At 45.7% G+C, this 27,410-nt stretch overlaps 2 protein-coding genes across 9 annotated transcripts in view; one reads left to right on the top strand and one right to left on the bottom strand.

Moving 5' to 3' along the window:
* Nucleotides 1–27,410, top strand: part of LOC144155851 (uncharacterized) — a 1,021,707-nt gene that overhangs the window by 705,395 nt on the left and 288,902 nt on the right. The gene's annotated exons all lie outside the window — the stretch shown is intronic.
* Nucleotides 13,962–27,410, bottom strand: part of LOC144155846 (uncharacterized) — a 75,395-nt gene continuing 61,946 nt past the window's right edge. For all 5 annotated transcript variants that reach the window (XM_077687523.1, XM_077687524.1, XM_077687522.1 and 2 more), the window contains exons 2-4: nucleotides 26,535–26,922; nucleotides 19,210–19,282; nucleotides 13,962–14,388 (exon numbers count right to left, since the gene is read on the bottom strand). In XM_077687523.1, coding sequence (XP_077543649.1) covers nucleotides 19,260–19,282; nucleotides 26,535–26,922 — 411 coding nt within the window. In that variant the 3' untranslated portion in view covers nucleotides 13,962–14,388; nucleotides 19,210–19,259. The remainder of the gene's footprint in view (nucleotides 14,389–19,209; nucleotides 19,283–26,534; nucleotides 26,923–27,410) is intronic.

The raw sequence follows: 27,410 nt of genomic DNA on the forward strand, positions 1-27,410 counted from the left end.
AGTTAACTGGTTCAATATACTAATAACATCGGCAGATCATTAACACATACAAATTTCAAACAATACACTTATTACATGAAACGAGTAATAGTCAAGAGAGTGTACGTAGCAACAAAATTTGGCCAATAACTGCCGCTACGGCAGCATGTTGGTCGAACGGTGAAGCAGTCTAGACGTTAATTTACTGATCTACTTTACTGATGACCTTGTCTGATCTTGAACACATACAAATTTGAAACAATACAATTATTACATTAAATGAAAAAAACCAGTAAATAGAGCAAGAGTACTTAAAGGAGCCATGAAGAGAAAATACAACTTCGTTTAATTTGAAAGAGCTAGGATTCAGTAGCTAGGACTCAGCTCCATTACAGCCACAAAAGATGTTTTTTAACGAAAAAAAGCAAGAAGTATTTAAAAACGTTCAAATTTTGCGCCGCAGTGACGTGTTATGAGCAAGAATGACGTCATACGGGCCAACAATAAAATATAATTTTCAGTGCGTTAACTGCACGTTAGCATTCAAGTGATGCGGTGAAATGGAACTAGAGGCCCCATTACAGACGTCCAGTCATGTGTCGTCGCGACAGGTCAGTTAGGCGGCCGCCAATCGCACAAACAAGGTTCCGTGACGTCATAGAAAAATTGCGGGAAATTGGCTAGGGGGTCGCGACTGCTTCACACGTTTTCTTCAATATCTCCGTTATTTGTTCGAAGATTGCGATCATATTGGTATCATTAATTGTTATCGGGACTAAGCAGTCTTTCTAATAAACCCAACTTGTATTTTGTCTTCATGGCTCCTCGGGGCATGGCTGACTGGATCGCGGTCTCTGGCGAAAGGGCCGGACGGCGGGCGGCAGCGTTTCTCGAATGATTTCCTGGTGCAGGCCCCCCTTGCAGCCGGCGGAGCGGGTTTATAGTTTCTTCAAGTGGACCCGTGGAAGAAAATCAAATTCTGGCCCCACTTTCTGCAACCAATCCGGGAGACGCTTATGAACACCAATCAGCCATGTTCCCGCCAAAGAAAAAAATGACCAATGACACGCAGACAAGAAGTTTGCACTGGAAAACGCGCACTTGCAGAATTATTGACGCAAAGAATGCAGTTCAGACAAAACTCACCAAAGTAAACAGTGGAAAAGACAGCAAGGTCGTTTGAACTAGCTAGACCGAGTGCCCGGAGCCCGAAACCGGCCAGTGCCGACGCCACGGGGTGTGTGGAACGCTGCTGCCGCACGTTCTATCTATGATCTATCATGAAATGATAGATCATTTTTGTTTACAGCCGTCCACGCTTACGTGTCTGAGTCCAGGCGCCTAAACTGTTCGATCTCCCCTAGTTTATATTATTTTCGCACTACAAAGGCTTCTTTTTCTTCCAACTTCTCACATGATGCGATCTTTTTTGTACCAATTCTCATATTTGATTGTGCGGTTTTTCTTCATTCAAATTTTGGTTCCAAATCATGGTTTCACTAAGCGGGCACATTAGACCCACAATGCTCCCCATCATTGCCAATCCTCCAAGTGATTATATGCCAAAACCAACGGAACAACAATTTTCCCTGCTCTTTGGCTAACCCTCTACAGCGCCATTAAAAACTGTGTGTAGTAGGGATTGTCTGGTTTTTGTCAATGCCGGGGAGCCGAAAGACAGTTTTCATTAACCTGGAAACAGAGTTTGACCCCTTGTTCTTTTAACAACTGCTCTGGGACACCACTCCGCAGAACGACCCCGTCTCGAGAGAGGCACGCCTCGAGGATTCTGTTTCAAAGCGAAACTGTTAGCGTGGTCGGAAGCGTTGTTGGTCGGAAAATTTCCTGTCGTAAACAAAAAACCCAGGCAGGACCCAGCAGCTCTCACCTAAGACGCCAGGTGCATATACGTCAGACTATTCAGGCATACAGCATAGAGCGCACCCCTCCCCCCTACCATGCATGGTAGGGAGGGGGCGTCCCATTGTTCACAGGCGAATTATCATACTGGTAAATATTATGTTTGCAGATTATTTTTGAAGGCTAGGCATGACTAGTGTCACTTATAAATACAACAGTTCTTCCCAAGAGTCTTACGCATGCGTCAGGCTATACAGGCAGGACCCAGCATTTGCCGCCAGAGCTAGAAGCCGAGCGCAAGCGACAAGCCCGCCGAGACTTATACCATTGCCCATCAGCATTTGTAGTGTTTTACAACAGCTTCGCACGGACATCCACTTTCGCAGGGCAGGATGGCGACCATTTTGTAAAGGCGCCTCTAGCCGCTTCAACGCGAAAATTGTGGCCTGTTTGTCTGTCCCTCGGTTCAGCCACCCAGCCAAAATTTAATGGAATGCTTCAACGAGACATTTATGCATAGACAAAGCATTTCTAAAATACTAAATCTCGTGGCGATGTTCATGCTTGTCAACATTGCAATGCTGAGCAAAAAGAAAACATTATGTGTATTTGCGGCAAGACACCAATACACGAAAGATATTTGCATTCTTTTCGACTAAAATATTCTTTTGCGTTCTTTTGCGACATACCCGACCCGCTGCAAACTGAGAGGCATCGCTCGCCAAAACAGGGGCCGGCTGAAATATGAGTAACTTGTCAAGGGGCCGTTACTATAGCTTTCCCTTTATGTCCTCAAAGGCGGCCTCTGCCTCATCCGACCATGCGAACTCGGTGTTTTTGCGGTTAATGCTGTCAGTGGTTTTCCCTGGATCGGGCGAAATCTCGCTCATCGTTCTATATAGCACCCGACCAAGCCAAGAAACCCCCGTGCGCATCGAACACGGGTTTTACTCCGTCATACGAAACTATGTATTCAAGTTGGCACTTTGAGCGTTTCAACTTTAAGCCAGCGGCTCGGAGCCTGATCAGCACTTCCTCAATTGCCTCCAAGGGGCTGCTATAAATTATATTTTTTCATGTAAACGAAGCACGAACTCGGCCAAGATTACGTCAGCAGTCGCTGCTGGACGAGAGGATTTCGTCATAAAAAATGGCTGGTCCCAACTGGTTTATGGCCACATTTCCAACTGGGCACCGCTGGTCCCAGCACCCAGCTGGGAATATGGCATAAACTAGTTGGGACCAGCTGCAAGTCTCACATGCATGTGCCTCCACTGGCAATTTGGAGACTGGGTGTTAAATGCTGTTTTTTCAACATTTTGCGGATCCATTTATGTCAGCCGGAACCCAGATTCGAAATCAGCAACCGTAAATTTGGCTGACTCAAGCTGCGCAAGGGTTTCCTCTAGTTGGGGCAGGGGTATAGGAGTAGTCACTTCCCACCAGTCGAAATAAGTCGTCGGATTTCTCAGCTAGAAGTGCTGGTGCCCCCCAACGCGGGGATAGTTTGGCGGTTGTATGCGCCGAAGCGCATGAGGCTAAAAGGAGGAAGAAATTCAACGCTTTGATTGGCTCCTAAAACCACTGTCAGTGACGTCAAAAGTTGGGGACATTTAGGGAATTTATTGTTGAAGCGAGGAGGGTCGTTGTGTCCTCGCGCATCGCCTCCTAGGGAATTCCCGGTAAGAAGCTGATTGCCGACGTCTAGCAGCAGGCGACTCAAGAAACGTCTGGCACAGATGCTTCCTTTTGTAATCCGCCTCTTTCACAACCCCACTGCGCATGCGCAATCCCCTAGCGGCCAAGTCCCTAAGCAGTCCAGTAGGGGCAGCAGACGACATTCCCCACAGCTCCCGCACAAGCGGGAAGGGGTCGTGGTTGTATTTACATCGTTTGATTTTTTGTGTGCGCTCGTTGTGCGCGGAACAATGCCCACAACTTGTGCTGCGTTCCGCTGTAACTCGGAGTGCCGAAAAGGGAACGGTGCCGGCTTCTATCGCTTCCCGTCGGCCGCACGCGATCGGCTACGGCGGCTTGCGTCGCTCGCGTCGGCTCGGGTGATGGGAACTGTAGGCTTAGCATCCTGGCGGATATTTGATCGCTGCTATCTGTGCAACTGCGAATGACAATCCGCAACACAACTTTTCACTACACTATCATACCCTTTCTCGCATGTGGAACTCTATTTAAGTTATAACTGCCGTTTGAGCGATCGGTGACCAAGACATCTGCGTAGCCTGTTTCGATGCTTCCGCGCAGGTATCGCCATCTCTCGGCTGCTCGGCGCACCGCGCGCCGCGGCGAGCGGTCAGCGTAGGCTTGCATCGCAGCAGATATATCTGATCGCCGCTTTTAAAATAAGCCCTGACAACAATCCCTAGCACAATTTTTCACCACACTAACACCTACTTTCTCGCATGTGGAACTTTTTAGCGATCAGATTGATTCAGAAGAGCAGCGACAAGCGCGGTTGCTACCGTGGTCTGCGCCGGTTCGAGCCGCTGAGTGTGCCGAGCTGGCAGGCGCGGCCGGCGTGTGCGCGGACTGTTTCCGAAGGCAGAAAACGCTTCACGATTGCTTGCTTTATCCATTTTCTTGCGAACAAACGCGCAGAATCTACAAATTCAGCTCAGCGATCGTCGTAGTTGACCATGGTGCAAAAACTGTGGGCGGAGCGACGCCGACGACGCATCTCATGCGCGCATCGGGCCGTCTCAAATTCACGCGTACGACTAGTGGCGACAGTCGTAACGATCAGTCGCATGCGAATCGCGTGTACCAATCGTACATGTGTCCAGCGCTTAAAGGCATTTTGCGAACTGCCGGCCTTTGTTGAACTGGCGATCGCACTTCATGCCAGACGACTCCAAGTACTGCTCGAGCTGCCACTCGGACGGCACACGGATCTGTCCGAGATTTCTCTGCCAGCCCTCATTCAGTGATAAGAAGCCGCCTGGTATTATGTGATGACCAGGGGCTGTCGTCTTAAGGCGTTAAAACACCAACACAGAAGAAAAACTTCGGCTGCTCCTCGCCGTAATGTGGGATTGCCGCGCATACAACGAGAACGCAGCCGGAGGAAACGCCGGCAAACCCTACGGCTTCAACTTCCGCTAGGCACGCTAGGTGGCAGCACACCGCAATGAAAGAGGCGGATTATGTTAGTTTTGACGCGCGTCTTGCTTGACGATATCTTTTTTACGAATGCGACGTGCTCCTGCCTGATTGTGTCCATGCATGCATATTGCCCCGAGTTTGTCCTGCGCTGGTTCTTTTATTCTTACAGATTTCAACATTTTTTTCCTCTGCGTGGCCCTAATATTACTGCTGACTGCTGCCGCACCGACCAATATTGGAGGACGTTTTCTTCATTAAAGGGTTTTAGCAGTCCGTCTCTTCCGTCGTGTACGTAGTTGCCGTGATAACCGGGACCCGACTGCGCCTGCGCGCGCGGAAGGGCGAGGAGTAAGGACGATTAATTGATTGATTGATTGTAGGATTTAACGCGCCAACGCAACGCAGGCGATGAGGCGCGCCGTAGTGGAGGGCTCCGGATTAATTATGTCCACCTGGGGATCTTTAACGTGCGCCGAAATACACGTACACACGCGTGCATTTGTGCTTTTCGCCTCCATCAGAAAAGTTTTGCTTTTCTCCTCCATCACTGAGCCACCGGGGCGAGTGAGGAGGAAGGACGAGGAGGCTCTCCCCGCCGTGACGAATGCGCGAACATGGCGAAGGCCGGCCCGCGGAACTAAGCCCACGTGCACGGGTCCCGGTCAACAAGCTAGGTAACTACGTACACGACGGAACAGACACTAAAACTCTATATTATTTCTCCGGCACTGAATTATCCCTGCGTTTAAGCTTCTTGATTATTTCAAGAACGATGAGAAAATAAAAAGGGCCCATCTCCCCGCGAGGGGGACTCGAGTAAATGCGTCGCATAGGGGGTGGGTGTATTGCGTTAACGTTTAGTGTTTGGGGAGTTGGTGGTATACGTTGTATCAGCAGCTTCTTGACGTAGTTTGAATGAGTCAAGGATATAAGGCGCGTTCGTAGCCTTCCATTCTGTGTCGGCTTTGTGGCGCAGTGGGTAGAGCACCATGTACCTTGCGTTCCGCCCGCAGGGTCGTGGGATCGAAACCAGGCGCCGGTAAGTATTATTTTTTTATATAGTATAGGGGGAGGGGTGCGGACCTGTTGTTGAGAGCGAGGAGGGTAGCGTGATGCGGGAGAGGAGGAGTGGGGGAGAGGGCGCACCTGGAACGGCTGTTGCGGACGCCGAGGCACGCCGACAACGCCGGGTGACATCGTGAGTTAAAGAAATGCTCTGCATTTAAAAAAAAAATTTCGTGCAGAGCTGAGAAATTTCCTAGAAGCGCACTCGTGTACCGGGGAGTACAGTAATCGCAACAACAGTACAATGTGCCACTTTTAAACTAAAAAAAAATTCCCGCGCCTTCCCGCGAGGGGAACACGAGTAAATGCAGAGCATTGGGGCCTCAGTACTGGTTGAAGGCAGTGTTGCTTCGCTTCTTCCGTGATGCTGGAGTAGCAGACACGAGTAAACGTGGGAGCGAGCGTCAACCAAGGAAGGAAGGAGCAACGCAGTGACTGAAGCACGAGCGACCGCTAGCCGCTTTATATTTGCAGCGCGCGCAGTAGAGGGAGAGCGGTATGGGGGGGAGAGCCCGCATGCGCAAGCAGCGCGCGCCCTTCCACGCGTCATCGCGCTGCTATCACGCACCTGCCGAGACCGCGACGGGGCGAACGGGCTGACTGCGCGCGCACCAGCTGCTGTTGAGAGAGAGGAGGGAAGGGGGAGAGGCGCACCTGCTGCGGACGCGGAGCTGTGGACGCCGTCCGACGCAGGAAGAGGCGAGGCTAAGAAATGCTCTGCATTTAAAAAAAAGTGGGATGAGATATTGCCTCTTCAAAACAGTTTCTAGATCCTCAGTTAAAGTAAACAAGCTTGGGTTATTGCAGTATGCTTGATTGCTATGACACTAGCCCAAATTTCTAGTAAGTTATGTAGAGCAAGCATTAGAACATTGCTTCGAGCAGATGGGGAGGCAGTACTAAAATATCCAAAACCTAGGTTTTGGATATTTTAGTACTGGAGATGATGATGCAACAATGCAGCTGCATTGTTGCATCATCATCTCTATCTTTATCATGCCTTCTCTTTGAAATGTTCCTTGGAGAAATGAATGAATTCAATTACAACTTTTCAGCTTGAGAGGTGCAATTTGAAATGGTTGTGAATGCTGGCTAGCTGGCAGCTATAGTTGTTTTAACTGCAGCACAAATATCAGCTAGATAAGTGACCAGGGTACGATGTTGACAAGTGCTCGTGTATTGTCCTCAATATTATTTCCATGTTACTGCACTCTTTTATTTTAAAAATGTAAAAGGAATATATCAAAGGAAGGAGAGAGTTTTTAGTTTTATTTACTCCCAGTTTCACAGCCATAGACTATAACAGCTATCAGAGCTAGTGCCCAGCACAAATGTTGTAGGTGCATCCACATGCCTGCAATGTTGAGACTGAAAAGTAAAAAAAAAATCATTTTGAAAACTGGTCAAGCACCACACATATTTTCTTAGGAGCCTCTCATTCAAAATTCAGATGACCAAATAGCTTAAACACACTACACTATTATTGTGTTTCTTGCCTGTATGTTTTTTAGTATGCGAATTTGGACACTCTTCGATGTTTCGATCTGCTGAATCTTTTTTCTTTTATTTTTTTTTGTACGCACGTGGCGGAATTCTCTTATGTTATTATTCTTCGTTTAATCTGCTTATGTGCCACACCCCTCATTGATGCCCTACGGGCATCAATGAGGGGTGTGGCACATGAGCAGATCGTGAATAAATAAATGTAGAACACCAGATACATGGAACAACTGCATCTACAAATTAACATTCCTGTAGCAGTTAAAAAAATTATAAAGTAAATAATAATAAAGCGGCAATTTCCACAAAAACCCCGAAGACCAATAAAAACACGGCCAACTCCAGCTTTCCTCAAAATTTTGTATACCAATCTCGTTAAACCAGGCAATAAAACTGTAAACATCTCGCATACAATTTTGTTTGCGCGTAAATTGCAGGCAGCCCAACTTGGGTGTCGCAGAAGTGATCGTGCAACGATGACTTACTTGCTCATTTCTCTTTTTTCTGATTTTGCCCCTCCACAAACAAGTCACATCCTACAGTCACCATTAGGTTGGTCGACCTGTTTACACATTCCAAAAAAGCAGGCTGCTGTATAGTGCTTTCTTGTAACACAATTTAAAGTTCTTACTCTCACTCTTTTGTGACACCTAAGGCTGATTTGGCTGGAGAGCACTCCTATATGGGCAGCAAGTTCTATAGTTGCCCTTAGTTGCAAAGATTCAGCAAAACAAAACCCTTTCCTGATGTAAGGATGATCCTCTACCAGATGAGTGCAAGGGTGGAGCATGCTTGACCTTTGCACGATAATGCATTAATCACAACTAAGTTCAGTTAGGTGCCCTCGAAATTTCAGAGAAGTTCAGAGCAAAAAATGTTTTGGAGAACGACTTAGAAATACTGATGACCAGAAATCTACAGCCAGAATGTAACGGTCTCTCTTAGCTCCAAACTCAAAACAAGTCAGCTTAAAACAAGTAAAAAATGCCTTAAGGAGTAGTACCACTATTAAACATTCTTAAAATGATTAGCCTCTGAGGAGTACTGACACGAAATATCAAAGCTGAGATAACTATGCAAAAAGTTTCCTTTGTATATGAAGATTTTAATAACAACCATTTAGTATAACATACCGATTTTAAATCAATTTTAATATTTGAATGCACAGGAAAGCTCAGAATGAATACCCTATCGACACTGGCATAAGCAAGACACCTAGAGTGCCTGGCCATGCACTTCGCCCCAAACTGCTGACATCAGGGCTCCAGTGACTTAGCCAACACACTGGCTGCTGTTGGCGCACGCCAACAGCAGCCAGTTTTGGGACTGATATCATGCGGCCCGGGCCCGTGGGACCACGGCCAGCCTCGGCATGTTCGCTCACTCGAGCAGGCGTGTCCAGACTGACCATGATGCAACGAGAACAGATCAAGAGCGACATTCTCTCATGGCGGCCGCTTTGGTGTCCGTTTTGTCGAAACCGAAACTAACATGAATAAACAAGGCTCAAAATAATTATTTACCCTGCATTCGACCATCTATCATCCCATTATATGATTCCTGGGCTAGTAAACCAGAGCAATGAGAAAAACGTAACACAAAAATTTCATACCAGTACGTTTTTTAAATATTTACATAGACACATGAAATGCGTGCTAATGGCCCTTTCTGCCAGTTGTTCCCCCATCTGTCTACCATTCCTCAGTTGAGCATGACTGGTACAATGAAGTGTTAAGTTACATTTGGCAAATTTAGAAGCTGAGCGATTCAAATTGAACTTTTTGTGATCTTTCTTGACAAGGACTTAGGATCTCCCTGTATGTTGTTTTTCTGCAAAAGCAAAAGTGCGCAATCTCTGCCACATGGCTAATAACAAGGATTGCCTGAGGAAGAGGGGGAACAAGTGCGGTGTTGACCATGCGCAGCCTTTCATTCGTTGTACGATTGGCATGGTTTACAGAATTACGTTGTCATGTAGTTCTGTGTATGTGGGCCAGACAGGACGATGTCTAAAGGTCCATCCGAGAGAGCATGTGTCCACGACAATGAATTCAACGAGCACAAGTCTTCTTGCGCATTATAAAAAGTGTTTTTGCCACCCTTTGTTCGATGAGACTAGTGTTGTGCAGGCATAGTGATATGATTGTTAAGGAACTGGTGGAGGCCTTTCTTATCAATGAGCATAGTCACAAGTGTGTCAGGAAGTCGTCACTCTACATGGGCAGGAGAACATGCTAATCGGCACCATATGTTTCTCTAATCATTGATTTGTTTTTGTGTATTAATTTTGTGTTTTTCAATAAAAAGGCAGTTGCGAGTAAGTCCTTGTGTGTGTCCCTCCTGTCTGTACCGGTTATTTGCACGCTTTCAAGTTTTCAATGGCTTTATGCCCTGCCCATTACTATTTGTCCCATCTTCCCTTCACTTTCAATGTACACCTTACCTACAGTTGTCTTAGTGCCTCCTCATAACGTGCCCAAAATGCTGAGCAACATTCACAGCCCCTTGAACGCTCTGATTCTGAGCCATCATTTGTCTATCATCTCTCTCTCCCTCTTACTTCTATTTTGACTAACAATTTCAAAGATTTTTTTTTCGCAATATTGTTACGCTCTCGGTACAGAACCGACATTTTCCATACGTACTCCCACGCCATAATGCAACTTAACTGCATGAAAAGCTAGAGCTCTGATGCGTTCGTGAGATTGACACTATCAAACACATGCATACTTGGACTGTGCTTTGAGGAGTACTACCCACTGGTTCGATCAGCCTTGAGCAATGTTGCGGGCTCCTACACAAAAGGAACAACAATGAAACACTTTAAATTGCGGCTGGAGTGTGTGGGGATATATAGCATGGTAATTTGAATCTAGTGTTTGCTCCACGCATGAACGAGAAACAGCGTCAGTGGGAAAAGACTGACCACGTGTTGGATACACAAAACAGGTGTTGGTTAGCGCACCAACTATTGTCTTTTGTCTTTTTCCACTGTCTCTGTTCCTCGTTTAAGTATGCAGCACACACTAACTTTGAATTCAAGATTGTACAAAATGTGTTATCATAATACTATCGTGAATGAGTGACAGCTAGGAGGTTGAGGCAGCCACACAAACAAAAAGGATTTACGCAGCTTTAACTACACAGCACGGTGGTGTAAACACAAAAACTACAATAACGATGTTACTAACCTTGCTAGGACAATATGCACATCGATGTCCTCTTCCCCGCTCTTCGGTGTCTGTGACAGCAAACGCCGGAGACTGGCATGGCTGAGCTACACTGAGCCCATGCTGCAAGTCTCTCTTGAAATGTCGCAAGTACACCCCATTGGATAGGGACCTCGCGCAATTCTAACATTCACGATAAATTCACGCAGCTACAGCTGCCTTTGGTTATACTTTGGTGGCAATCAGCACAAATTGGCACAGTGGATACTCACGGCACAGAGCGTTCACTCGGGGACCCAGGGAAACACTGCACTTATTTCGTCGTCGTCCCTAGGCGATCCAAGTGACGTCACGTTTTCCTCCTTCTAGCCGCTCCACACTGAAGCTACACCTGGGCTATGAGGCACACCTTAGTGGAAGGCTGTGGATTGATTTGAACCACCTTGTGATCTTTAACGTGCGCCGAAATCTAGACACACAGGCATCTCGCTTCTCACCTCTATCTGAAAAGCAGCCACCGCGGCCGGATCACAGAGATTGTAATGTTCAAAATTTCCTTTGTCGATCAGCCTCCAATTGAACCTGCCCCTCTCTTTGTTAGTACGGAATTCTACATGCTTGTTTATACACTAGCGGTAAGTCACTGATGGAAATAAGGTGCTTAATCACCCAGCACATTCGCAGGCCTAGCTTGGATGTAGCGGACTCAGCACGGTAGCAGACTGAACTCTTGACTCATTCTTTGCTGTCAATGTGAGCGATAGCGAAGTAGGGGTTCACTTTGTCTTCACCTTTGCTGACGACTGTTGTGGAGTAAACCGCGGTGCAGTGCTCATCCACTTTAGTCATAGTGTTACGGAGAGGAATACGTAAAAATGAAGGTGTATTTAAAACACGTATTTACGGAGAAGCAAGCACCGTGTTGGCCATTGCAGAAACCTCTTCATCCCTATCTACTTCCAATGGCTCCTCGATACCCCAGCATGCCAAGCGTCTTCTTTTCAGCTGAGCCCTAACACATGCCCACAATGCTTGGGGCTATGTATTAACTTCCCATTCTTTGGCGCCTGACACACACTGATATAACCTCTGCAGCAAAAAGGACCGTCTCGGTGCTTCCTCAGGCGGTGTTGTAGGAGGCCAATGATATGGCTTTAGGTGGGTGGTAAGTTGGCGAATGAGCAGCTGGAGATATTTCGTATGTAACTGGGGTGACTTGGCATATCACATGGTAGGGCCCTGAGTGAGGGAACGTCAGTTTTACACACAGCCCCATGTGGCGGGACGGTGACCACAAAAGAATGAGAGCCCCAGGCGACAACTGGAGGTCGGGGTGCTGGGTATCATAAAGTGCCTTTTGGGAAAACCGCGGTGAGCAGAGGCGAGAGTGGGCAACTTGTTGATCATGGTCGGCACGGTCAACTGTGGCTCACGCATATATGGAAGTTGTAACTGAAGACGGCAAAAGAATGTCCAAGCGAGTTCGCGGCCGTAGAGCTGGTAAAAGGGAGAATATCCAGCTGTGTCGTTCGTGATGGGATGAATTGCACGCAAATGTGACGTACAGTAACAATGGTTGTCGGAGACATATGTTGATAGGATGTTTGTAAGTGTTCTGTTGAGTCTCTCAGTGAGACCATTCTTCTGAGGGTGGTATGAAGTCGTGATCTTGTGTTGCGTCAAGGAAGCACAGCCTATTGGCAACAACCCGGGCCAAAAAATAGTGGCCTCGATCAGTGAGGAGCTGGTGAAGACCGCCATGATCAAGGATGACGTCCTGGAGAAGAAAATTGACAATGGCAGAGGTGCAGCTGGTGGGGAGAGCGCGTGTGATGGCGTGACGTGTCGCGTAATCAGTGGCTACTGTGATCCACTTGTTGCCCATTAAACGCCGTGAACGGACCAAGGAGATCGACGCCCACAAGAAAGTACGGTTCGGGGGGTATGTCCAGTGGTTGGAGCAGATCTGCTGGGGATGTCGTAGGCTTTTTACGGCATAGGTAGAGGTCACAAGACGCCACATAATGCCAGACAGACCGGTACAGCCCTGGCCAGAAGTAGAATCACTGGCGTACGCAGGCCCCCCTCCCCTTGCAATTTTTGGGATGGAGGGGCGATTTTCAGGGCTGGATAAACCATGAGCCATAGTTATTGGGTTTGTTTGTTTTTGTTTTCATTATTATTATTTGGTAATTTTTGTTATGTTCTCCACTTTTTATGTGGGCCCAATCCCCCCTCTCCAAAGCAAAATCCTGCATACGTACGTCACTGCAGTGACGGCTCAGGGGATGCAGAGTTTGGATTGTATAACTGTGCACAGAGAAGGGTCACAGAGCTGGTCGTCCCCAAGGCGCAGGAAATCCGTTACTGCGAGCACACTAATCGGGTCGCTCGAAGCGGCAGGGTCAAGGTTGTCAACCGGGTAATGGGACAGACAATCAGCACCTTGATGCAAGCGGCCAGACTTAAAAGTTGCGGTGTATGAATACTCCTGTGGAAGCAGAGCCCAGCGGCCTAGTCGTCCTGTTGGGTCTTTCAGAGAAAAAAGCCAGCAGAGCGCATGGTGGTCGGTTATCACAGAGAAGGGGCAGCCATACAGATATTGGTGAAATTTTGCAACAGCCCACAGCAGCGCGAGGCACTCCCTCTTCGTGAGTGAGTAGTTCTGTTCAGCAGATGTGAAGAGACAGCTGGGGTACGCAATTAGACGGTCTCCACCGTCCTGTCACTGGGCCAGGATAGCAGCAGTGATGCCATGTCCACTAGCATCAGTCCAGACTCCGGTGGCGACAGTGGGGTCGAAGTGGGCGAAGATAGGTGAGGTGGTGAGAGCGGATATCAACTTACCAAATGCCTCTGCTTGAGATACACCCCAGTTGAACTCAGCATCCTTTTTAAGAAGGTCTGGCAGAGGGCCCCTATTGTCCCAAGAGAGTCAACTGATGGTTGCTTCATAACCACTGTCCCCGTCTTGAATAGGTACAAATCTCATGGCAGCCAGTTTTATATCTGTCACTTTGTCAAAGGTGGTCATTGTAATCACTAAGAGACTTCTCTGGTGCGTGTGAGATTTAACTTCAAAACACCTACAGCAGCAGCAGCAGCATCAACTGTGAGCAAGTATAAAATATGAAATGTAAACTTTGGTTTCCCATGGAAGCAGTCGCATTAACTTAGCTCACAACACTGCAATTTGAGCTTACATGCATGCAGCGTCATGAACCATTTCATACAAGTACATCAAAGCAAACCAGAAGTATTTGGAAATTGGTTTATTAAAGACGAATATGATACACATTTGAATGAAAAGCCTGCTTAGGCTATCGCAGCTGTTTTAAATTACAAAAAAATACAAATAGCTTAAAAGTAATACAGATATTTAAATCATGTTTTATTGTTAACTATGGCTTGTCACAACAGAGACGTGGTAGTCTAACCGGAATGAAAATAAATAACAAGTTTCGTAAAGGCCAGCTTTGCACACCTGCTGTTGCAAGGTTAACTAGTGCGAAAATGAATTGGAATGATTTTTTAAAGGCTGGTTATCTGCTTGCTGTTTTTATAAGACAGTCTTCTTACATAAGAAGTCCACAAAGTCAATCCACAGATCTTCAGAGACTGCACACACGCTGCCAAGTGTCCACCGGTACTCCCCGCTGTACGGTAACGTCCGATTTGCGAACACCTTGTCTCGGACCTGGCAGAAATATCAATGAAGATATTAAACTATAAGACAAAAGTAAAATAAAATTGCAGCAAGCACAGTAAAATCATCGACAGGCTAACTTCCCAGTGCCTGATGAAAAGAGGGCAAGGAACATGCCCTGTGCCTTCACGTTTGCTTGCTTCCCAAATTCTCACTTTGCTATGAAATGTTTCATATGGGGGAACCTATGTATAATGTATCAAGTTACACATGGAAATTCCAAAAATGCAAAGGCTTCGAAAATTATTGCAGCCATTAAGGGGATATTAAAGCACCAGGGAGGGAGACTAAGAATTTAGGAGTGCAAAAGGCTGCTGCTCCCCACTTTTGATGGCATGAAAACATCTATGTAAGGCTTAAAAGCAGCACGAGTAACAAAACAATAAGTGCACCGAGACACATTGCAACACGAAGGGCATGGTTCAAACTGCAAAAAAATACAAGAGGGGTACAAAGTCTAACTCAACCTGTTCAGTAAAAAGCACTGGGTACGTTGGTGCAAAGTTCTTAAAAACTCAAGTGCAAAGCACGAGACAAAGAAAGAAGATGCTAGGACAAGCACTTGATTGCAACTAAATTTATGGACTGCATCATCTCAGTAAACCCCCTTTAATGGTGGGCTGCGTAATGATGACAGAGGAATCATAGCGAAGTTTATAAATGCTCAAGTTCATTGCCACACGGGAGCACAGAGTCACTGTGTGCTCTTTTCTTGATAAATAAACATCCAAGAGCTCCCAAACCAGTGCCTTTGCTTTTTTCCGCAGGTTAAATTCGGCCCGAGAAACGCCTGTACTTACATGATTCACAATAAGTGGCCAAAATTCCTTATGGCCTAGAGACTAATAGGATATAGACCTCTCCATATAAGAACGGCACATATGGCACAAACTATTTGGTGCGCTTCTTTTCGCACTTATCTTTTGCTTTTAAGCTTGATAGAAATTTGCCTGCAGCTTCAGTCTATGCTTCAGTGAGTAATTTTTACCCTTTTTTTAAGTTATTCAACGAGACTGACTATATTTCCTACTCCATGCAATGTCAACCCTCCTTTTAGTTTTTTTTTCCTTCAACAGTTTTTAACTTATGAAGCACACGCTGATAGTTATGGTTATTAAGACCACACTTAATAATGATGGAAAATAAACCTAAGTTGTCAGTACAAAGGGCACTACTGCTATGTCATGTGCCTCAGTTTCATAATGTTTTAGTGGCAGCAAGAAAAAAAAATTTTGAACCACTTGTCTTTAAATTCATGTCAACATATTTAGTTTCCTTAACTCCATTATTTTACTTTTGATGTCCTTCGATTTTGTTCAAAACTTGTTCCAAAGTTTTTCATGCAGTGGAGGGGCTTTGCTGCACAATTTGAGAGCAATGTGGTAAAGCTGACAAAAGAGCCTTGAAGGGACAATTGATTGATTGTAGGGTTTAACGCGCCACCGCAACGCAGGCGATGAGGCGCGCCGTAGTGGAGGGCTCCGGATTAATTTTGACCACCTCGGGATCTTTAACGTGCGCCGAAATCTCGTACACACGGGCATTTTTGCTTTTCGCCTCCATCAGAAAAGCGACCGCCGCGGCCGGGAATCGAACCCGCGACCTCGTGCTCAGCAGCGCAACGCCTTAGCCACTGAGCCACCACGGCGGGTAGGTTTGATTTCTCCCACGAAGGGACAAGCCACGATATACTCGGTTACAACTCAAGAACGGCACCACCTCATGTAGTGTATCACTCCGCCAAAGCGCCGGACCCGTGACGTCAGCGCGCGCGCGCGTTTTGAAAGGGGTTTGCTATGAATGCGTAACATCGTCTGCCTTGCCTCACGCAGTTTGTTTGTCGTCACTGGAGTCGTTTATAAGCATATTAGTCCAAAAAATCACGGGAACGGCTCACGCCATGTTCAAAATATTCCCAGTAACGCCCTACTTGCGCCGCGCGGAGAAACATCCAGCTACAGTGATAAGGCACAGTGGCAACTTCCGGTGCCGTTCTTAAGTTGTCACCGAATATAATTAGTTCCCCTATCCCAAGTTATTTACCTACTTTGGATGTCCTTTGTTTTGTATTAAACTTTTCCTCAAGTTTCCCATGCACTGCAGGAGCTTCTGTGCACAAATTCAGAATGATGCAGTAAAGCTGACACAAGAGCCTCAACGCTTTTGTTACTGCAGAAAATTGACTGTTTTTCAGGGGTCTAAGGAAACGTTTTTGTGTTAAACATATTGGTTAGGCACATAGTGCAGTGGCACAAATTCAGATGATTCAACGCCCTTTCCTAGAACACCAGTTTTAATAATGCCTTCGTAAATAATGATTGCAGAACAAATGATCAAAATCACAAATTTTATCCAGATGTCAAAGCAAATGGGGGGGGGGGGGGAGATATCTGGCAGATATCTGTTTACAAACCACCAGTAGCTGAAAAAATTTAGACAATGCATTTTATAGGTACACATTTCAAAAACCTGCCCTAGAAAAAAATTGAGTTCTACAAATTAATTGGTCAGATATAGAAAAAAAAACGTTAGCACGCATGGTGCCCGCACCTCATGGTGAAGCCAAACCTTCATTTCAAAATACACAATTTTGGATGGTTCTCAGGAAAAAAATCTTACAGTTCGACATCATTAGAGGAACAACTTAGTCCCCACGTGATGTAAAAACTTCTTGTCAATGACGTACTAAAGCAAGCACAATATTCAGGGCAAGCAAGCGACGCGAAGAAATACGCTTAAAATCAAACTCGGTGGTGGATGCTTGGTGACGTTCTGATCACCACTTATCTGCCAGAACTTTCACTCGCAGCTTATTATCATCTTTTGACTCGCTAAGTTAGCCCTGCTCATAGGAATAAGGTGCGGTGCATTAGAATCGTGCCCAGCAAGCTTTCATTGAGCAGCTGTCATGCGATGAAAAGAGTTCAGAACTACGAGCCTTTGACATTGCAGTGCTGCCTAATATTTTCGAAAAGACAAAATATCAAGCCTTTGGGAGACTTTGCCGGAATACACAGTTTTAGCAAGAAGCGACACTAGACCTCTAAAAAATAGCCTCGTACTCATGAAGCTCGCCGGTGAACAGCTGGCAGTGTTCAAGGCTGATTGGAAGCTCTCTCCTTGTCTGAATTGACATCCAACGACTTGGTGTTCATACTAGCGTTGTGTAACCTTATCTTTAGCAAAGCGGCATGCCTTGGATGAACACTTTTGATGTTATTGTGGTATGTACGTGTTGTATTGTGCTGCATATTTTGTGTTTACGTTGCTACTTTTTGTTGTTATTGTATTTTCTACCCCACTCGTGTCTTGAATGTGCAACACTGAGGGTATTCACAAATAAAAAAAAGTGAAAGTTTCCACAGATAAGTGATGATAAGCTCACAGTGAATGTTACGAACCACTGAATTTCGTCTTCAACCCCAAACAGTTTTCGTCGCATCCCGAATCTTCTGCTGGCCGTAAATGCAATGTCGAATGCAATGCAATGCAAGATGTTTTTATGCCACGCGGGGACAAATTAGCGCCTCTAATAATGTCACACCACCAGATTTTTTCTAGAAACCCATCCGAAGCTGCACATATTGAAATAGAGGTTGGGCTTCACTGCATAACAAGGGCACCATGCCTGCTAAAAATTTTTGTTTATATATCTGACAAATTGTTCCACGCAACTCTTTTTTTTTTCTTCTAGGATATGTTTTTGTAATGTTTGGCAAGGATGTTTACTCGAAATTTTTTCAACTATTGCCGAATTGGTATACACTTCTTATTTTATCAATTTTTTTTAATGTTTTGACAGAAACTTGCGATTTTGCTAATCTGATTTTGTGGGAAAGGGCATCAAATCATCTGCATTTTGATGTGCTGCAGTATGTACCTAATCAGTATGTTTAGCACAAAAAACTGTTTTTTTTTAGACCCCACAAAATTGGTCAACATTCTGTGGTAACTAGAGAGTTATTGTGTGTTTGCCTGCGTGCCATATGCCGAAGTCTGTCCTCGGCAGATATCTGCGTCAACGCCAGAAATGGTGTACTCAGCGAGCATCGCAATGCCGATGGCAGCTTCAGGGTTTTTGGATCGTCTCGAGCCTTTTGATGTTTGGGAACATATTTCAGTACTGGGAAGCACCATTCCGTTCACAGAAAACAGTCTTTTTTCTCTAGCAGTAATCAGCTGCCATGAGACAAATTCCACTACGGTGTTGTTGTTAGAAAGCTGTTATTAAAGACAACTGTTTTTTTAGTGACTCATTCTATTCATGACTACATTGGCTTAATTCGGGGGAATCACGACTGTGCGATAGCTCTTTATCGATTGAATAAGGGAGCTCTGGCCTAATTGGTTGTAGTTTTGGCATGAGAGGGCTGATCCGCAAGATCATTTATTGAGAAACAAGCGTTATCACAGCCAGAATAGCTTAAAAACTACAAAAACTACCCACGCATAAAGGTGTTCATTGATGCCAGCGTTCATATCGGAAATTCAGGAGGTCCATCACAGTGTCGCAATGGCTGCGTGGTTAACACACCAGACAGTTTTGAAGATTGGCATTTGGAACCCCGCAATAGACTTTTTTGGTGTGAGCATTTCAAGTTTTTTTTACTTGCAGTAGATGATTTGGGGTGAGATGACACAGAAATCGGTACATCATTTTTGACAACTGGAACAATGCCTACAAATTCAAGTGATTTCACTCACACAACAGTTTTGCTGAAAATCCTAAAACCACGAAAACAAGCAACACTCAGTTTTTCTGGAGCTTCTGCGAAGTGGTTTGATTAGAAGTAATATTACTGCTATACTCACCAGTGCTCTTCTGAAGGCTTCGACACCGCTTTGGTTCAGCAAAACAGGTCTCAGGGCAGTGTATCCTCCCCTCCTGCATTTATATGATCAAAAGGTAAATAATACTGTGACGCAGGAAGCAATAAGGTGCGGGGGACCAGCAAAAGGGTATTGAGGAGGCCATAAGGAGGGGCAAAAAAAAAAAGAAAAACCTACAGGACACCATGCATCACATTGTCACATTGCATTTAATGTGACAATTGCTACGTTCCTCATATTTTCATGGTGCCTTGCCAGTTGCTTTATTATCAGGCTCTGAACTTTCACACCACTTTCATTTAGCAATATTAGAAGTGGAACTGGATCACAAGTTTGTGAATGAAAGCGAATTGCTGTAAACAGACAGAGGTCAACCTCAGAACTGTTTAGGCAGTAGCAAGTACTAACATCATGAATGGAACTAGAGCGTAGATGACACGGGACGCAAAGAAGAGCACACAGGACAGGCACTTTGCATCCCGTGTCGTCTGCGCTGGTTCCAATCATGATGCATTTCCAACTTGCCCAACTTGCAACACTCCTGTGAGGTAATAACACATGCAGCTAAAGGAGCCATGAAGACAAAACACAAGTTTGGTTCATTTAAAAGATTGCCTCGCTAAAAATCATACTGACACCACTTTAAACGTAAACTCCTCTCAAATAAGCTGTATAATTAGGAAAAAAAACTTAAAAAGGGAAAGTCCATGCGACCCACTCGCTCATTTCCCGCAACAGAACCTATGATGTCAGACCAGCCAGCTCTGCGATTGGTGGAGGCCGGCAAAAGCAAACGCAAATTAGGCAGAGCTTATAAGCTTGCCGAACAGGCTATTTGCACTTAAATTTTGGCCGCATTCTTTTTAAAGCAGTAAGAATGGTGGGACCGACAGTGGAAGTTACGAAAGCACACGTAAACATAGAAGTACCGATGCGTACTGCTGTTGGTACTGCGCGAACTATGCTTGGTTTAGCTGCACAGGACTGTGGGGATTTGGGGTAGTTTTAGACGACACTTGCCGATTGACACAAGCAACGGTGTCTTACATGACCATATTTGTCGAGTGAGCACTCTGTCAAAAACAAACCAGAGGCAGAAAACGGCTTGCCTAGGTTCTCTAACAGTAAACAAGTCCTTCCAATCGGCTGCAGAGCGGTCGGTTCTTCTAATGTCATTGCAGATCATGAAAACACACGATTTAGTGAGAAAATCAAAATTTTAACGTAAATTGATTAATTTCTCAGTGAATAAAAACTCGTTTGCATCCGGACAAGCACTGGGGACACTATAAAACACGAAATCTTTCGAATAAAAAAAACTTGTATTTTGTCTTCATGGCTCCTTTAAAGGCTCCACGAAGACAGAATACAACTTTGTTCAGTTTGAAAGAACTAGCCTTTGATAACTCACTCAGGTCCGTTCTAACCCGGAAATACACAAGCAAAACGGAATATTTTTAAATTTCTCACTGAGGCTTTGGCATGAGACGTAATATGGGCTGGCACTAAAAAATGTTGACAGACGACAGTCTTCTGCTGGCCCTGCTAGAGTAGCAGCGGCACGCTGGCGCTTCTCTACCACAACGTCCTCGGTGTTTTCCTTGCATTTTCAGTGTTCGCTTCTAGACTTTAAAACTGCACGACTACTGCCACGGTTGCTGAAGGGTGGAAAACCGCCCGGCAATCCCTCTTCTTTCGCAAGCTGTACAGCATTAAGGGCAAAAGCTCTACGCTCACAGCTTGGTGCACGGCACTCACTCAAATACAAACTCCAACAGGGTGAAATTGATTTTTGGGAATGTCCCATTTTTCAGCTCCCAAATGCCTCTTCCCGTGTAGTCACCCGCAAAAATGACTAAAAAATAACAGCAGGCGTACATTTAGGATTGCAAAAGTTGTTGCAAATGAAGACAGAAGCCACATGGCACACAGTAAGCTCTGTTTGGAACAACTTTTATTTAGTGTGATAATTTTAGTTAGATTCTGCTTTCACAGCCGGTCATATTTGGCACCTTGCACCAATCTGAGCCCTCCGAGCAGACGCTGCTGCACCCTGCCGTTCACGTTTCCATTCTTTAACTCCTCCATTTGTCGATTTCAGTTCTCTATGCTGACCAGTCCTCCTTTTTTTTTCTGTCACCCATTTTACCCTCTCCCTGTCTTGTCTGCCTTTGTGCTGTGGAGAATAACTGGTTTGTATGTTTTCATTCATGTTGGCTACATTTCTCACAAAAACAGAGGGTGAAAAAAAAATTCCCGAACTAGTTTTTGCCATGTCTGGCCTTCTTCTATTTTAACGTTGCCTTGAGGAAGCTCAGTCCACTGATCAAAACTGTCTGAATAATCAAATCATCATTAGGGCTTCTGCAGCTGTTCTATGAAAGTTTTGATGTATTAGCAGTAGTTCAGGATTCCCTTCACCTGCTTTATGTCTGTACATATGAAACACACACATACATTATAGAAGACTAAATTTTAGCAGCCTCAGCCTAGGAAACAACGGCCATTTCCGGGATGCCTTATGTAAGGGATACATTGCCTCAGTGATGGAGCATTGGTGAGACACGCATGGTGTGAGAGACGAGTTGACCTGATAGGAGGGAGTTAGCAAAAGAGAAATCAGGTGTTGCTGGAGGCACTTTTTAGGGGAGACAGTTCGTGAAAGGGAAGTCGTGTATCGAAATGGTTATTTTCAGTGAGAAAGGGGGGCGGAGGATTGATTGATTGATTGATTGTGGGGTTTAACGCGCCGACGCAACGCAGGCGATGAGGCGCGCCGTAGTGGAGGGCTCCGGATTAATTTTGACCACCTGGGGGTCTTTATCGTGCGCCGAAATCTCGTACACACGGGCGTTTTTGCTTTTCGCCTCCATCAGAAAAGCGGCCGCCGCGGCCGGGAATCGAACCCGCGACCTCGTGCTCAGCAGCGCAACGCCTTAGCCACAGGCGGAGGAGCGGAAGGCACTGGATAGTGACACTGCAGAACTTGTGGTATCAGCCGGAGGGCAGGTACGATAGTACAACATGACTAGTAAGTAGGGGTGTGCGAATATCAATTTTTTAATTTCGAAGCGAATTCGAATAATAAAAACAAAGTTCGAATCGAATCGAATATTTTTCGAATATTTTTCGAATACGAATACTTATTGTTTTTTGTAAAATTAATGTTTTCACCATCTAGAGACACAAAAACTGCAACTTTATTGCACAACAAATCACACAAAGTAAAATTAGGAATTACACAATACCATTGCACTCAACAGGTTAAGGTCTGCACTCACTTAAATGTTAACATGGAGAAAGGTTAACTGCTCGACATGTTCGGGGAGCAGTGACAACCTCCTGCTCGTCACCACTTTACCAGATACCGAAAACAGCCGCTCACTTGAGACACAAGTAGCTGGCATGCCCGCGCCCGTGCACATTGCCGCGCGCTGATACAGTAAAATCTTGATGATGCTAATCTCGCGGGACTGCGAAAAATATTCGTATCATCCGGAATTCGTACGAACCAACACAGACCAAAAATTTTTGCGCTGAAAAAAGTTTTCGTGTATTTCTTTTCCTACTTTCGCGTGAAGAAATTCGTGATCTGCTTTTTTTAACCCCCGTGTCGCAAAGCAGTCCTTTTTGGAGCACGTAAAGCTTCGCGCTCGTCTCCTCACTCGCTGTGCCCAAGCTCGCTACACGCCGCAACAGCCAAGCGTGAACCGCATGGTGCGTTTTTGCACGCGATTCGCTCGCCTCAGCTCTGCGAGCGCTGTATTTTCACGCCCACATCGACGATTTCGCGCCCGCGGTAGCGCCTACCTCGGTCAGAAAATGACGCACGGCGCGCGCGGCAGAATGGAGGAGCCTGACTACTTGCGATGAGATCGAGCATCGCCTCAGTTAAAGGAGGCGATGGATCGAGACAGCCGGCTTGGCTCCGCCCGAGATGGTTAGGCTTAGCACCCCGGCAAATATTTTATGGGCGCTTTCACTAGCAGCGCGGATGATGTTTTATAGTACCGTTTTCGCATGCATTATCAGCTCCTTTACCGCACAAGCAACTTCGTGTCTCCCTTGAGCCGCATTTTAAAGAGCAGTTAGAAGCGGTCGCTTGAGCGCCCGCGCCACTTCGCGGCTGGAGCCGACGCCATGTTGACGCCGCCGGCCGCGCCGCTCGCAGCGTGGGGGTGGTTTCGCGGCGGTGTCAGCGCGTTGGGCGTGCGCAGAGCGTTTTCGCGAGCAGAAAACAACAGCCCGGCCGTTTCTGGAGAAAGAGTGACAAACAGGGGAGCGAGAGCCGTCACTTGCTCGTTCGGCAGTCGGGTGCCTCGCCGGCTCGTTCGTATCTTCCGCCGGGCCGCGCAGGTCCGTTCGTAACAGCCGAAAATTTTCCCATTGCAAACGATGCAATTTCGCCGGGACTTTTCGGAAATTCGTATCATCCCGAAATTCGCACCCCCAGAATCGTATTATCGAGAGTTCACTGTAAATAAACACCGATACAGACGCGCTCTGATTTTTTTTTTTTTTTAGTTTTGGGTGGTTCGAATATTTCGAACAATAAAAGTGTCGTTCGAATCGAATCGAATACCAAAAAATTCGAATCGAATATTCGAAGTTTCGAATATTCGCACACCCCTACTAGTAAGTCATTGCAGCATGACAGGCATAGGCAAAGTGATATAAAAAAACACGTCTAAGAGCACCACTTGCAAAAATATAAACCTGAAGTTCTTCCCCTAGCAGATGGCCACTTCCCAAGTCGCTTACTTCCCAAAAGAGCATTTATTGTTGCAAGCACTGTTCTTGGACGTGTTCATTTTCTTTTTATTGCACTACCTAGGCATGTAATGATAAGAGCACTGGACTTCCTGTACCGCCTGCCCTCTTATCCCAAAGTCTCCCAAAGCATCACTCGAAGTCCTGCAGTGTCACAATCCAGCCCTGCCCAACCCCTTTCCGAACTGCCAACAACGACATCGCTACATGGCTTCCCTTTCCCCAACTGGCTCTTCTAAAAAGCCCCTGCAGCAACACTTGGTTTCTCTTTAGCTAACTCGCTTTTGTCAAATTACATCTCCTCTCACACCCTGCTTCTGTCTCGTCAACTGTCATAGGCATGCCAATGATCACCGTTGCTGCCCGGGTTGAGGCTGCTCCTCCAGATTTGTCTCTGTTTGCTCTCTATCTTCTAAGCTCCATCATTCCATAGGTATGGGCATGTGTCGGTACAACATGCCAGGCACCTTATGTAACTTAGAGGAAAGATGAAAATTAGAAATATTGCATTGTTTAGAAACTAAGTAATTACAATCACTAAAGATGGATTTACTCTCTCCTACCTGATTAGTTAAAAAATTTGGTAAAATTAGCTTTGTAACTGACAATGCCAGTGTACAATGCTGTTGAGTAGCCCAAAATACACTGGATATGAAATAACTGCAAAAATTTATTCTATAAGAGAGTTTATGGCAGTTGAATAAACTACAAAGAATGCAGGTACACTGCTACTATCATTCATATGCATTTGCTGATAACAATGGGTCATAAATGTTTTGAATTTTATCCAAAGCATAGTGAAATCAAGGACACACACAATAATTTATTGCAAACGGCTGCATTACGTGTTTCTGGTCAGCCTCTACAATGAACTCAAAACTCCTTAGCTATATTCTCTCATTATAAAGTTAATTATTTTAATTACCATTTCAGATGCATAAATGGTATGTGATAGTTTATGCCATCTTTTAATTGTTAATTGCCACGTTTCTGGAAAATTCCAAATTAGTAATATAAAGCTTGGTTAATTTACGTGAAGCCTTCGGTGTGTAGACGTAAAGCACTGGATTCACACAACCTCCCTGCAAATAAAAAAAGTGACACCAAGGTTCAATTTTTAAAAATTGTCACAGCATTATAACATGCAAAGATCACTTTGTGCAATTACAGTAGTCAACTGCTACTTGGAATTAATTTTAAATCAACATTATTTTTCCAATCTCTAGAGGACAGGAAGTGGTGGTTATGAACTGAACTGGAGGAACTGAGATAATGACAAGTGTAATACAAAGGTGTGAAAAGCCGGAGTACACCATGACCATGGACATCCACAGGACTTGTGGAGTAAGAAGAGCAGCCACGTCTGATTGAGCCAAAGGGGAAGGCAAAAAGTAAGGGCGGGAGCAGTTACAACAAATGACAATTCTACATAGAAGTTAAGTGGCACAAGCAAGTCGAAGTCTCAAGGGCCAGCCTAAACTAGGCACAAGCAAATTTTACATCCTCTGAAACCTAGTACCGTATTTACCCGATTCTAACGCGCCCCCGATTCTAACGCGCACCCGATTTTCCTGGCAAAAAAAAACGAAAAAACTTGCACCTCCTATTGTAACGCGCACGGAACTTTGTGACCCAGACAAACTAATGCGAGAGAAACGGGTGATTTATTTTCCGAAATAATCTCACTCATCTCACTCCTCGTCGCTCTCCACTGACCACAACATCTCAGCCTCGGTGCCTTCAAGTGCGTTCAGATTCCACACTTCTGAACGAACGTTCAACCATGGATCGTGGCCCACGCCTCACACGCCCATCCTGAGAGCTTCTCCAGAGGTGCACGCTTCAGCCGACTGCTCGTTTTGAAGGCCTTAGAGCCGCTGCTGCCATTGCTGTTATCAAGCGCGCAAGTGAAACGATTTGACGATTTGTGTGAACGCCGATAGAAAGGCCTAGGCGCCTAGGCTTGCTGCGTCCGAAAAATCGTTGCTAAAAGCTTTGGGGTCATCTTGAGATGGCGATGGCGATGGGTCGGACGAAATTTTCGCTGTTTCGGCAGTTTCGGTTTTGTATCCGATTCTAACGCGCATGCGATTTTTCGGCCTATTTTGTCGGAAAAAAAGTGCGCGTTAGAATCGGGTAAATACGGTACAAGATGGCACAGGCATCCCTGCACCTTTCACGTCACTGCAGACTGCCACGACGGTCAAAATATGCAGTGTTGCAAGAACAAACTTCACCTGCTGTCGTGAGATGTTTCAAAGCAGGGTCATTCTATGCCAAACATCCCAGTGGTTGGTGCTTGAGACTCTCTAACCTTTCGGGAAAAATTCATTGTTGATGTGAAGATTCATTTTGCCTTGCAGGAGTGTGACAAGTGGACACGGAACTTGGGAGAAAGGGAAGAGAATGAGTTGTATTTACAATGCTACAATGGTAAACGGTGAAAGGAAAAGTCAGCACAAAACAAGAACACAAGGGCCAATGTTGAAGTCTTTGGATTCCAGTTCAAGTGAAAAGAAAAACGTAAATGTTCTCACCGACTTGAGGGGCGTCGTTCAGCGATGTGCGTTGGCCGGGTTGTCGTTGGTCCAGGTTGCAGCAGAGCATTGGGCCCCGATTGGAAGTACTGCTCGGACAAGGCAGCACAGGCAGCACCAAGCCCTGCGTTGCAGGTGCGGTGATCCATCCTGGGCCGTGACCACAAACCGCGGCGAGGTGTTGAACCGAGCCCGGTCGTCTGCGAGCCTGCTCGAATGTCAGGAACCACTGGTACACAGGATCTGCGGGCCCATCTCCAGTCCTCGTCAGGTCACCAGATCCAGAGCCCTCCGGTTCCGTGATAAGCGTCCGCCCGAACCGTGTTCCACATTGCTCCTCAAGCACCTCCTCCTTACATGATGTTAACAGGGTGACGTGTCTATGGCTCTGTAACACAGTACATACGAAATCTAAAGACAGGGAAAATTAAGGAGTTAATAGGACTTAGTTGCTGGCTAGTTGATTCATGACACACAATCACTGCGCGAAAGACGTAGGTGACAGGACGAGCGCTGTCCTGTCACCCTAGTCTTTCGTGCAGTCCTATTCTTTTGTGTGAAGATGAAGCATGTCTACTTGTGCAGCACTTGACTGCACACTCGAGTAGTGCCAGTAACAAACATGTCTGGCTGGCAATACTAAGGATGCAAACAGGCGACTCACTAAATACAGAAATTACACACTGAGTGCTTGATCAGCATGTGTTATATTTTATATTCTGTGGCATGCTCTAGGCTTCTTGTGATGCCTACATCAAAAGAATCATTTTGCATTGGCGGTCCAATTTTTTTACCAGCAAATATCGCGCGAACGTGACAATACCAGCGAATATGCTATTCAGAATGGCTTTTCCCCATAAAAACGACACCAAACTG

This window comes from Haemaphysalis longicornis, unplaced genomic scaffold, assembly GCF_048455015.1.
Source record: "Haemaphysalis longicornis isolate Haplotype H1 unplaced genomic scaffold, Haemaphysalis longicornis Haplotype H1 scaffold_1, whole genome shotgun sequence".
Taxonomy (NCBI): domain Eukaryota; kingdom Metazoa; phylum Arthropoda; class Arachnida; order Ixodida; family Ixodidae; genus Haemaphysalis; species Haemaphysalis longicornis.